At 37.3% G+C, this 13,905-nt stretch overlaps 1 protein-coding gene across 3 annotated transcripts in view; it reads left to right on the forward strand.

Annotated features, from left to right (window-relative positions):
* Positions 1-13,905, forward strand: part of SPAG9 (sperm associated antigen 9) — a 131,242-nt gene that overhangs the window by 34,174 nt on the left and 83,163 nt on the right. For all 3 annotated transcript variants that reach the window (XM_069482382.1, XM_069482384.1, XM_069482383.1), the window contains exon 3: positions 11,180-11,250. In XM_069482382.1, coding sequence (XP_069338483.1) covers positions 11,180-11,250 — 71 coding nt within the window. The remainder of the gene's footprint in view (positions 1-11,179; positions 11,251-13,905) is intronic.

Here is a 13,905-nt window from a genome sequence, read left to right on the forward strand (position 1 = left end):
ATAAAGTAGACTAGTAATGATTTGTATTTTTGTTGAAAGGATTTTTTTTAATAAGGCAGCTTTAGTAGTGTCAGATTTTTATCTCTCGATTTAAAAAAAAAGGCAAGGAAGTTAATTATATAGTCCATATATCCAGAATCTAGTTCTTTATAAGATTTAGTATATCTGTATATTGAGTAAACTTTATTTAAGAGCTGTTTCTTTTTTATGAGCCTATATATGATAGGGAAAGTAGAAAATTAGACACAAGATAATTTATGCAAATGCTAACATTTTATTACTTCTGCTTTATTAGGTAATACTATGTGGCTTTCAGCTCTGTTTTATGTTTTATTATCTGTATTTGGGTTTTTTTATTTTTATAGTATAGTGTCATCTATTGAGAACCTTACAGTTATAGTGTATAATTAATATCTAGAACTAAAGATATCATAGAAAATTAATTTATGAGTAAGAGTTGACAGATTTATGGTGATTTAGCTTGGAGAAAAACGGAGGATTTGATTACTCCTTCGATCATATAAAGGGATGTATAAGGAAGATACCACACCGTTTTTCTGTAATTTTGGAAGATTAAATTAGAGGACATGAATTTGTTGGTTTTGGTTGGTCATGAGGAGGTATTTGTTGACCATGAGGATGATACATAGGAATATGTGCTGAGGTAGAGCATGGACTCTCCCTACATAGAGATTTAGAAGAATAGTCAATTTTCCGTTGTGAATGGCTTAGGTAACCTCTTTGAGACAGTGACTGTGTCAGATTGCTGGAAATTTCTACTACTGGGATTCTTTGATGTTATTCTATTCTGTTTTAAGGATATGATCATTGATAAGTGAGAGCTTTAAAATATTTATAATTTCACATTGTGTCTTTGATTAATAACATACAGTATTCTCTGAATATCTTTTGAAGTTTAGAGACATAGTGAAGGACTTAGTTGGTGGAGGAGTCATTTTTATTACTGTTTTGATGTGGTTGTCTGAGTGAGATTTATTTGCTCTTAAGTCAGTCTTTGATTTTTGCTTACCTTTTGGGACTTTGATGCTAAATTGTTCAAGGAGAAGTTTCTGAAAGACTAATGTCAATCTTCTGAGGCCTGGTAACAGTTGGATTGTCTGCCTTCCATGAACCCTAAGAACTGATGATTCCTTTTGAGAAGGCAAATAATGAGTTGGATATGGCGTTCTAGCAGGTCTGTTTCTCTTTCTTCCCCCCATAGGCCTATCAGCAGTCTGATGGGGCAGAAGACAACAGAGATGGAAGGTGTTCCAAACTTGGCAAAGGCCATCAATCTAAGGAGGTAAGCTCTGATTTTGAGCCGGCAGAGCAGGTGGCTCTTCCTGCCTTAATCATATCCTCTTGCTCTTTGGAAAGATGGATAGAAAGAGCATTTAAAACAAGGCTGAAGTATTTCCATTAGTTATTTATTATAAGGGGGAAATTTTGGATTAGTCCTTTGATTGTTCTTTTTTCTTGCCCTCCCCCCACCTTTTTTTTTAGATGCCATGATTTAATTTTTTTTCCTCTCCAGAAAATTAGCAGTTAAAAAAATGGCAGTTTAGTTATCTGTTGTTTTGGGAGAGGAAGGATGACTAGAATCTTGTTTATTTCCAGTTAGGCTCAGGTTGTAGCTAGTAAAATGATAAGGTTTTAGGACTTTTTCTGAGATCATTTTGAAGTTTGGGGTCACTTGGGAGCTGCTATTAAACAAGAAATGATCATTTAATACACTTCAAATGTAATGCAACAATATAGGCATAAGGTAACTTTATAGTACTTGAGGTTTCAGGAATGTCTACAGTCCTTGCCCAGATGGGCTTTTCTTTCCTGCTTTCCCCTTCCCTTCTACTTCCCTTTTCTTTTCCCTTTAACTAATTCCTTAGTGGCATTCAGGACTCTTAAGAGGTGGCTCTTCCCTATGTTGAAAGGTACTTCTCAAAAGTATTTATGCCATTTCATATGACTTAGGCCTTGAGTAAACTGGCTTCATTGGATATGTTGTTGTACTGAGTTACTGTAGGTATTTATAGAAAAGATTGTGAGGTTCTGAATTTGTGTTATATAATCTCAATTAGAGTGTGTGTGTGTGTGTGTGTGTGTGTGTGTATTCTATGTATTATATCTGTAGTCGCCAACCCCTGGACCACAAACCAGTACCAGTCTGTGGCCTGTTAGAAACCAGGCCACACAGCAGGAGGTAAGCAGTGGGCAAGCAAGCGAAGCTTCGTCTGCATTTATAGCCGCTCCCCATCACTTGCATCACTACATAAGCTCCGCCTCCTGATAGATCAGCTGCAGCATTAGATTCTCCTAGGAGCATGAACCCTACTGTAAACTGTGTATATGAGGGATGTAGGTTGCATGCTCCTTATGTGAATCTAGTGCTTGATGACCTGGGGTGGAGCTGAGGTGGCAACACTAGCACTGGGGAGTGGCTGCAAATACAGATTATCATTAAGGGAGAGATTTGACTGCACAATAAATGTAATGCACTTGAATCATCCCGAAACCATCCCCACCCCTAGTTGATGGAAAAAATGTCTTCCATGAAACTGATCCCTAGTGCCAGAAAGGTTGGGGACTGCTGCATTATATGATCATATCATATGATGTTTGTATTATATGATTTGTATTATATGTACCTAAAAAGATAATACTATAACAAAATTTAGAATCACAGTATGGGGTAAAGAAAACATGAAATATAAAGTCTTAGATAGTTTCTGTCTAGGTTCTTGCTGTGTTTTATAGAGGAGAGATTAAATTGCCAGAATAGCATTCTGAAAATCATCCAGAATAACAGATATAAACTATTCTTAAAGCACGATAGGGTGACAGATCTTTGATGATTTAGAATGCTAACTTTTTTTTTTTTTTTGAGACAGAGTCTCACTCTGTTGCCCAGGCTAGAGTGAGTGCCGTGGCGTCAGCCTAGCTCACAGCAACCTCAAACTCCTGAGCTCAAGCGATCCTCCTGTCTCAGCCTCCCGAGTAGCTGGGACTACAGGCATGCGCCACCATGCCCGGCTAATTTTTTTTTTCTATATATATTTTTAGCTGTCCATATAATTTCTTTCTATTTTTAGTAGAGGTGGGGTCTCGCTCTTGCTCAGGCTGGTCTCGAACTCCTGAGCTCAAACGATCCGCCCACCTCGGCCTCCCAGAGTGCTAGGATTACAGGCGTGAGCCACCGCGCCCGGCCTTAGAATGCTAACTTTTAAGAGGACTTTAATATGTGTTTATAAACTAATATAGGTTAGGCTAACTCTAGTTGCTGTAGCAAACAAGCCACAGAAATTATATATAATGACTCAAATGTTATATGCTATTTCTTGCTCATGTAAAGTTTAAAAAGTGGATGTTTGGAGTAAGTGGGTGGCTTCTTTGGAAACACAGGCACTTTCCAATTTATAGCTTCCAAGTTTGTTATATTCACCTGCATTAACTCGGAGGAAGGGGAAAAGGAATGGAGGATTACATGTGGAAAGTTTTTACTGGACCAGGCCTAGGAGTGGTGCACATCACTTTTACTTCTATTTCACTGGCTATTGTTCAGTGAGAGGCTAACTGCGGGGGCTGGGATACATAGTCTATGTGTCCAAGAAAAAGAAGAAACTGCTTTGATTAACATCTGGCCTCAGTCTCTGCCTCAGCTTAACAATTTGCTCAGTGTTTTGTTTTTTAAATTTGTATATGTTCATGGGGTACAAGTGCAATTTTGCTACATGGATATATTGCACTGTGGTGAAGTCAGGGCCTTCAGTGCATCCTTTACTGGAGCAATGTACATTGTACCCACCAAGCAACCTCCCATCCTCCCTCACCCCTTGGAGTCTCCACTGTCCATCATTCCACACTGTGCTTCCATGTGTTGATTTTGCTCAAGTGTTCAGGCAAGGAAGTGAATGTACTTAAGGCTTAACAACCATCTGCCTATTCTCTCTGCTGTGAATTATCTGAGGAAGAGAAGAGGGGGACATTTTAATGAAAATATAGCATTTATGATTTGTGCTTATATAATCTGCTTTTTTTTTTTTTTGGAGACAGAGTCTCGCTTTGTTGCCCGGGCTAGAGTGAGTGCCGTGGCATCAGCCTAGCTCACAGCAACCTCAAACTCCTGGGCTTAAACGATCCTACTGCCTCAGCCTCCCGAGTAGCTGGGACTACAGGCATGTGCCACCATGCCCAGCTAACTTTTTTTTTCTATATATATATTTTAGTTGGCCAGATAATTTCTTTCTATTTTTAGTAGAGACGGGGTCTCGCTCTTGCTCAGGCTGGTCTCGAACTCCTGAGCTCAAACAATCCACCCGCCTCGACCTCCCAGAGTGCTAGGATTACAGGCATGAGCCACTGCGCCCGGCCCTATAATCTGCTTTTTAAAAATACAACTTCAGGGTTCCTCTGGCTTGATTTTATCATTGTTTTAAAAGTCTTCACTGCATGTTTATTAATTTATTCAACATTTACTAAATGTTGAGGTTTTTTTGTTCCTTCACCATTTGATTTTCTTTTTCTTTATTAAGAAGTAATTTCTTCATGCTGCATAAAGGGATAGGTTGTTTTGTTTTGTTTTGTTTTGTTTTTTGGCGGGGGTGACAGGTTCTTTCTCTAGAATGCAGTGGCATCATCATAGCTCACTGCAACCTCAAACTGCTAGACTCAAGCGATCCTCCTGCCTCAGTCTCCTGAGTAGCTGGAATTATAGGCATACACCACCATGCCTGGCTATTTAGGGATAGGTTTTGAATAACCTTTTAAAAAACTGAAATCTAATCCACATACCATAAACCGACCACTTTATTTTATTTATTTATTTATTTCTGAGACAGGGTCTACCTTTTCACTCAGGATAGAGTACAGTGGTATCATCATAGCTCACTGTAACCTCCAACTCCTGGGCTGAAGTGATCCTTCTACCTCAGCCTCCTGAGTAGCTGGAACTACAGGCATGTGCCACCAAGCCCTGCTAAAAATCCACCACTTCAGATTGTACAATTTAGTGGTGTTTTAGTATATTTACAAGGTTGTGCAACTACTGCCACTATCTAATTCCAGAGCATTTCATCACCTGAAAAAAGAACCCCCCATACCTGTTAGCACTCACTCCTTATTCCTTGCTTCCCCCTGCATAAAGTTTATTCATGTTGTAGCATTCATGTTGTAGCATCTGTACTTCATTCCTTTTCAGGACTGAATAATATTCCATTATATGGATATACTACATTTTGTGACACCCCCTTACTTCTGGTTTTAATTGCCTATATATCCCCCTAGAGCTAGAAACAACTAAAACTCTAATTTAGCTGTCTGAAAATCTATAGTATGTAGTTTTGCAGAGTTAAATGTAATGAACTACCACTTTGGGAAGATATTCCTTGGATTTCCCCTTGGCATCCTAACTTGTTTAGTTCTTAGTCCATAAATGGGGAACTTCATGTTTAAACCATCTATATAACCCTGTGATTGCCTACCAGCAGTAGGTAATATATTATTAATCTTGTTTTGATTTGTATAATTAGTTATCAATGACACATCTGAATATAAGTATACACAATGGTAAACCTTCTGTTTAATTTTAATGGGAAAGAAAAATAAATTAGTTAAGGGCCACAAGTAAGTAGACTGAGATGACTAGGCTATAATTTACTCTTGTACTGGAGATGGAAGCAGATAGAAGTAGATAATACTTATGTTAGAGGAGCTGATTATCATTTCTGCAGATTGCAATGTAATTTATGTAGACATTTTAACCATGAGATTATTTGTTTGGTTTTATTTTAGATGATGCAAAATTTAATATTTTGCCTGTTAGTAAACAGGTAAGAACATATATTTATATAAAAAGCTGAGACAGAGCTTAGTTTAAGTGTACTTGTGATTTATTTTACATTGAAAACAGTGAAAAGGTGGACATCATCTGTCAGCATACAAGTTTCTAAAACACATCTATACTAGTTGAAAATATCTTTAAATATCACTTTTTGTGGATTAAGAAAATTAACTTGTGCATAGAAGAGATGGTGAGTGTTTAAGGCTTGTAATTTTAAGACTTTTGGTTCTTACTATTTGGTTCTTACCACAGCATAAACTGTGGTAATGTAGGCAATCAAATATTATTCACTGCCAAAAGGAAATGAGCTATCAAGCCCTGAGAAGACATAGAATAACCTCAAATGCTTATTACTAAGTGAAAGAAGCCAATCTGAATAGGCTAGGTGCTAGATGATTCCAACTATGTGACATTCTAAAAGAGGCAAAACTATGGAGACAGTAAAAAGATCAGTGGTTTCCAGGGATTTGGGGTTGGTAGTCAGGGATGAATAGGTGGAACACAGAGGATTTTTATGGCAGTGAACATGTTTTGTATGATACTATAATGGTAGATACATGTCATTATACATTTGTCAAAACTTACAGAGTATATAACACCTAAGGTGAGCCCTAACGTAAACGATGTACTTTGGGTGATAAGCATGTGTCAATGTAGCTTTATCTGTTGTAACAAATGGACCACTCTGATTCTTGGACCAAGATAGGAGTGATGGAATGGTCAGATTCTAGATTTATTTTAAACGTAGAATGGGCAGAATTTGCTGATAGATTGGATACTCAATGTGAAGGAAAGAGAAAGCAAAAGGATGGCTGCAAGATTTTTGCCCAAGTAAGACGACTATGGGAAAGGTCAGCTTTGGGGGAAACAGTCCAGTTTTGGCTTTGTAGACATCTTAGTGGCATCATATTGTTTGTATTTTTTATTTTTATCAATATATATTCAATATCCTTCCATTTAGTTCTAGGCATCATTCCATGTCAGTACATTTAGATATATATAGCATTTTTAAAGCAGGTACCTTTAATTATTGTATTTTATTTAAAAAACACATGTGTGCCAGGTACTATTCTATGTCCTTTACAAATATTAACTCATTTCTAATATCAACTCTGATAGACTATTATTATTTCTCATGTGCAAGTAAGGACACTGAGGCCCAGAGAGGTTAATTTAACCAAGGTTGCATAACAAGGAAGTAGCAAAGCCACTGCATTGTATTCTCTCATAAGACTATCATAACTCAATCAACTTCCTAATGACAAATTTGGAGGTGGTTCCAATTTGGAGGCTATTGCAAGATGCGTTGCACAGGACATCCACTTTCATATCTTTGGACATTGGTGCAAGTGTCTGTAGGATACATAAGAATGGTTATACTGTGTCAAAGGATGTACATATTGCTTATTTAATAGATAGTACCAACATGACTTTCAAAAGAGTAATTCTAGTTTATCTCCCATGGTGCCCATCTTTCTTTCTTTTTATACTTCTCTAATTTGCTAACATTTTTTACTATTTTCCCTGTGAATTCTAAAGTAAGAGCAGCACAACTTGTTTGTAATGGTTCCGAATAGTCTGTCTAAATCTGTGCCACATGTTGAACTCATAGTGGTTGGCGGAATGAGCATTCAGAAGAATGAGTGTTCAAGCCAAAGAAAGTGCCTATGTGAATGGATACACATTGTGTTTGGACTGGGGTGGCAAGAGACTGTGCAGTCAGAAATTTATCAGGTCACTAACTCATCCCCAGTTGTAACCACTATCCTGACTTCTACTACCAGTTAGTTCTGTATGTCTTTGAACTTTATGTGCTTTTGTTTCTGCTTCTTTCTCTCAGCATCATGTTTGTGAGGTTAGTTCATGATTTATGTGGCAATAATTTGTTCATTCACATTGTGTAGTATTCCAGTACATGAATATTTATCCATGCTGCTGTTGCTGGACAAGTTGGGTTTTCAGGTTTGGATGATTACAGATAGCACTTCTTTGAACATTGTTTTAAATGCCTTTGGGTGGACACATATACGTACTTCCTGCAATGAAATTGTTTTGTCATAGCTTTGGCAAACATTTGATTTTATTAAATCTTACCAAACAGTTTTCAAAATGGGCATACTGGGACCAGTAGTATATGAAAGTTACAGTTGTTCCACATCCATGCTAGCACTTGATGTATGATATTTTTCATGTTAGCCATTCTGATGGGTGGTGGTGTTGCATTCTGGTTTTAATGTGCATCTCCCCGATGATTAATAAAGTGGGGTACATAGTTTGCTTTGTAGTTTGATGTCTTTGTGTTAAGGTATCCGTGACTAGGTTATTTTCATAAGAACAGAGAAGTTTTTTGTTTGAAACATACTCCCCTCTACCAAAGTAAAATCTTAAATAAACTCATTTTCTTTCTTTCTTTCTTTCTTTCTTTTTTTTTTTTTTTTGAGACAGAGTCTCACTCTGTTGCCTGGGCTAGAGTGCTGTGGCGTCAGCCTAGCTTGCAGCAACCTCAAACTCCTGGGCTTAAGCGATCCTACTGCCTCAGCCTCCCGAGTAGCTGGGATTACAGGCATGCGCCACCATGCCAGGCTAATTTTTTACATTTTTTAGTAGAGATGGGATCTTGCTCTTGCTCAGGCTGGTCTCGAACTCCTGACCTCGAGCAATCCTCCCACCTCAGCCTCCCAGAGTGCTAGGATTATAGGCGTGAGCCACCACGCCCAGCTTTAAATAAACTCTAATATGTAAAACAGATTAAAAGGAATATTTCTTTTTCTTTCTTTCTTTCTTTTTTTCTTTTTTTTTTTTTGGGACAGAGTCTGACTCTGTTGCCCAGGGTAGAGTGCCATGGCATCAACCTAGCTCACAGCAACCTCAAACTCCTGGGCTTAAGCGATCCTCCTGCCTCAGCCTCCTGAGTAGCTGGGACTACAGGCATGCGCTGCCATGCCCGGCTAATTTTTTACATTTTTTAGTAGAGATGGGGTCTCGCTCTTGATCAGGCTGGTCTCGAACTCTTGAGCTCAAGTGACCCTTCTGCCTTGGCCTCCCCGAGTGCTAGGATTATATCCTACAGTGCTAGGATTATAGGCATGAGCCACCACACCAGGCCTCTTTCTTTTTTTTTTTTTTAAGAGACAAGGTCTTGCTCTGTCACCCAGGCTAGAACGTAGTGGTGCAATTGTAGCTCACTGCAGCCTTTATCTTTGGGATCAGGCAATACTCCCACCTCAGTCTTCTGAGTAGCTAGGACTACGGCACAAGCCACTGCATCTGGCTAATTTTTTTTTATTTTTTTGTAGAGACAGGATCTCACTGTGTTGCTCAGGCTAGTCTCGAACTCCTGGTCTCAAGCCAAAAAGGAGTATTTCTTGAGAGGCAGTATAGCATGGTAATTAAGAACGTGGATTCTGGAGCCAGACTATGTTAGGAATCCTTGTTTTGCCATTAACTACCTGTATGACTTTGGACAAGTTAGTGAACCCTGGTTTGCCTATGTTTCCTCATCTCCAAAATGAATATAATAGTAATATTTTCATCATAAGGTTAATGTCAGGTGCAGATAAGTTAGTTTATATACAGTTCTTAGATAATAAGCTCTATATAATGTTAGCTGCTATTAGTGATGGTGATATAAATTTATTTTGAATTCATATCAAAGTAGCTGACAAAAATAATGAGGCTCAGTTATTGACTATAAATTTGCATTTGAGGGTTATGAATGATAGTTGGATTTTATTTTAGCCTCAGCATTCAATTTTTTGTTTAGGTTGTATATTATCAAAAAAAGATTGATTCACAAAGATGAACAATTGAAAATAGATATGGTTTGTCAAGTAGTCTCAGGATTCCTTTAAGCTTTTAGGTACGTTTAATTGGCAGGAAGTAACAGAAAATGTTTATTTTGAAATTTTTACTAATATCTATAATTTGCTTGGCTTTCCTGTTTTTAAATAAAAACTATTATGATGTTTTTAGCATCTCTTGTATTATCTCAGCACGTTTTCATAACAAGTTTGCTTCTTATCACCTTCAACCACAGGATAAGATGAGCGACAGATATAATTGATGCTTGCTTGGCATGATAAGATGTTCTCCACGGGTACTGTAGTGTGTGTTTATTCACTGGTGCAAACTTAATGAGCCAGTGACATACAGGCTTGAATTAGAAACAAATCAAAATAATAAGAACTACAATTTTCCTAGTTAATCACATATTTTCAAGATATTCAACCAAATGACAGATAAAGGCACACAAACCCCAAAATGAGTTTACTGGGCAGTGCAAGTAGTGTTTTGTTTGGTGTCTGATGTGTTAACATGAAGCATATAAAACATTTATGTGTTGTTAGAGTATCAGTTTATAGTAGTTCCTTCTACAGCTGGCTGCCATAGTCACAGGCTATAGATTACAAACAGCCTTACATGTTCGTAACTAGCTGACATCAAGAGAACATTTCCAACAAGCTGAGGCTTTCAAACAGACTTAACTGAGTATCTTGACAAGCTCCCCTGGCACCAATTTTATTTCTCCCCACCAGACTGTCTCCCCACTGCTGCTTAGCCAGCATGGGCTCTTCCAGACTGGCCAGTCTCCCCTCTGCTTCTCCACTGGCATGATTTTGTTTCCTTCTCTGTGGTGACAGTGTCTGGAACACTCTTATTACCATCTGTCTTAACTATTGTAATTTTTTTGTGGTCTTGCTTGAACTCCACCTCCTCTCTGAATCATCCCTCTTTGCTATCAGTTATTCTTTCCTACGAAATCCTGTGTTGATACTCTGTCTCTTGGGGTGTAAAACTTTCTAAAAAATACCTGTACATTGTACTCTGCGAGCACTATCCCAAGTCAGTGCCACTCACAAAATCCATCAGCAGAGGGAGCTAAATAAAAGAAGACGAGTCCCTGAAATTGAGAAGACCTGAAGCAGAAAATGGTACTTGTAAATAATGACACTTTCACAAACTGCTAGTACTGAAAAAGACCTGGAATAGTGTTAGAAATCAATGATTTGGGCCTTAATCCGAGGTTAAAATTTTTATGAGATGATTTATAAATGTTTTTGAAAGAGATAGTTCTATATCATGTTAAAAATCTATTTAGGGGGATGACCTGATAAACAGGCATATTAGAGAACCAATCTGATGTTTTCCCCATTCCGCCTGCAATGTTTTGTTTATTAAGGATGATGAAATGAGGTCCATGCCTTTGTAAAGACTTCTGTATGGAGCACTGAGTCCTAAAGTTGCTAACAATTATAGATAACCCATTCCAAGTTTTAAAGATGGACTTTTTCAAGTAAATTTCTTGTATTTTGTTTTGACTAAGTGTATGTGTCTTAATTTCAGTTAGCAGACTTGAAGAAAGAGAAGCAGAACTGAAGAAGGAATATAATGCATTACATCAAAGACACACTGAGGTGGGTTCCTGGGTTATTCTTACCATGCTAATCTTGAGACAAAGAAATGAACCTTGAAAAGTATGTCTTATTTTTCTTTGAAAATCAGAATAATTCTTGGTGATTATTTCCAGAAAACATTAAATTTCATGAGGCATTTACCTGGTTATCAAATGTCAACTTTTCTGGTTTTTCATCTGGAATTAACCTTTCACGTAGTGAATTAGTATGCCACAGAATAATAATTCCTTGGCTAGGAAAGCAAAAACTCATGTGCACATAGTGAAAAGTTTACATGATGCTAAGATGAGAGGAATTGATTTTGTTACCAGTTTGGAAATGATAGATTGGTAAATTATTGGTAAGGATCTCTGCATTTATAATCCAGTATGAGGGCTTATTTGCATTAAGCTGATAACAAATAACATAAACACAAATTATGATATGTTAAATCAGAATGACTCTAAAGTAGGTTTTCTGCGTGAATTTTAAATTAACAATTCCAGCACATAACCTCTCCAAATCAAATTAGAAAATGTACTTCAGGGTTTTTTTTAACCTTCTTTTATGATTCTCTGTCAGCCATTCATATGTTGCATTTGTTTCTATCTCCTTAATGTGAAACTTGTTTTTGTGTATCACTGTCAGTCTGGGGTTCACATACCCAAATAAAAATGATTCTTCTCTTTTTTTTCCTTTTCTAGTTCTATCTCTCCCATGATACAGATGGTTCCAGTCTTAGTTCTCAGTTTTCTTTCCACTAGTTTATGTGATCTCTTATCCTGCCTCTGGTAGAGACCTATGTTGTTTTTAAGGAACAGAAAACCCCACCACACTCGGTTTCATTTGCTTTGGAATAATGTGGTTAACATTTTCTTCCTGTTAGCCCTGAGGTTTGATTATTGCAATCATAGGTTAATAGTTACACCCAAAGCATTAAGTGTCACAGAATTGACATCTAGTGGTAGAGTGAAAAGATTGGCCATGAAGGACTGGAACCGTAGAGCTCTGGGAAGACAGGAGCAGGTTACACAGAATTTTTTCAGTATGTAAAAAATACCCACATTTTAATAAGATGACATTTGGTGGATACAAAGACTATTAAAAATAATTGTTTTTTTAAAATCTATTGTTGATTCTTTTTATACCATTCATTTCAGTGCCTAAACAATGTCCTGTACATACGTTTACTCAAGTATTGCTTGTCAATGCTGATAATTACAAATATATTTGGAGAATGTTTGTATTTTACTTACTATTATAAGTGATAGTGATGAGTAATGGAGTAATGAATAATGCTTTTGTTTTTTCAGTGAAGTTCTAACCTTTGTAATAATTGAGGATTATTAAATTATGTGTTAATTGAAGTATTTATAAAACATGCGTATTCTTAAAACATCAACTGTCAAGTGAAATTTCTTATTTTTTCCCATATATTTATTCAATAAAAGTGAAGATAGGTTCCTATAGGAAAAAAACTGACATTAATTTCAAATGAAAAGATATAATAATTTTTCTGTCTATTCAGGAAGAAAAAAAAAAAATCTCAGGAAAATTTTAATTACCAAGTCAGAAAGCTGGGCCTATCCAATAACCAAGGCAGATTTCCCAAGCTGCAGCTCTTTTCACAGGATCCCCTCCCTCAGTCATAAGCAGCTTCTATCCTCTGCCCTGACAGGCTCCTTTCATTTTTGTTTTGCCTCAGGAAGGTTTATGTAACACAGATATGGCTGCTTTGAAATATGTGTCTGCTCTACTCTAGTCCACAATTTTCTCTGTGTAAACATCTGGTCTAGAGATGTCATTCAATTAGCAATTATAAATAGCTATTTAAAGCCAAAGAGCTAGGTACCCTTTAAAGGGAAACTGTGGAAACCTTCGGGGAAAGGAGGTCTGAAAGGGTTTAACCTTAACCTTTTCGCTATTACTTCCAAAGAAGATAATATCTTTTATAGGCACAAAATAGTTGTGTAAATAGTACTTTTATCAAACACATTGTTTACCGCTTGAGGAAGACCTACTATGGCTCTTTTTGTAACATGAATAACTGTTCTCTAATCAAATCCAAAATTTTATATACATTACTGAATTTGGTTGAAAGAAGACATGGTAAAGAAGGCAATGGAGGAAATATAAAGGTCAAGTGATTGTGAACCACTCAGGCCACATGTGTACGTCCCCTTACAACCAAAAAAGGTGAACCCCTTGCAATCCTGGGAATCCTGGGGTGATCTCACATCAGGCAGTATTTAGATGCATTCTCCTTTCATACGCTGACCAAACTCTATCATCCATTCCTGTTTTACAGATTGAGGTTTAGAAAGAGACTATGAAGTGATTTTCCCCAAATCCCAGACTAGTTAGTGACTGGATTTGAAGCCAGGTTTGTCTCATTTCATTGCCTGAACTTTTAATAGCATTTTGGGGTTCCATGTGCTAAATACATGAGACAGTTTTCTATACCTCTTTGCTTTAAGGCATCTCAACAACTTTAAGATTAGTGGTTTTGTCGGTATATAGGTATGTGATTTGGGGGCTGCGTATGGAAAGATTCAAGGCCAAAAGGGTTAAAAGGATCCATGCCACTTGTCTCTAAATCTTCATTCACCATTGCCTTAGTTAATGCTTACTGATAGTCAACCTCTGCAGTGAAGATATCTCCAGGGAGGGAAGTTG

This window comes from Eulemur rufifrons, chromosome 9 (assembly GCF_041146395.1).
Source record: "Eulemur rufifrons isolate Redbay chromosome 9, OSU_ERuf_1, whole genome shotgun sequence".
Classification (NCBI taxonomy): Eukaryota; Metazoa; Chordata; class Mammalia; order Primates; family Lemuridae; genus Eulemur; species Eulemur rufifrons.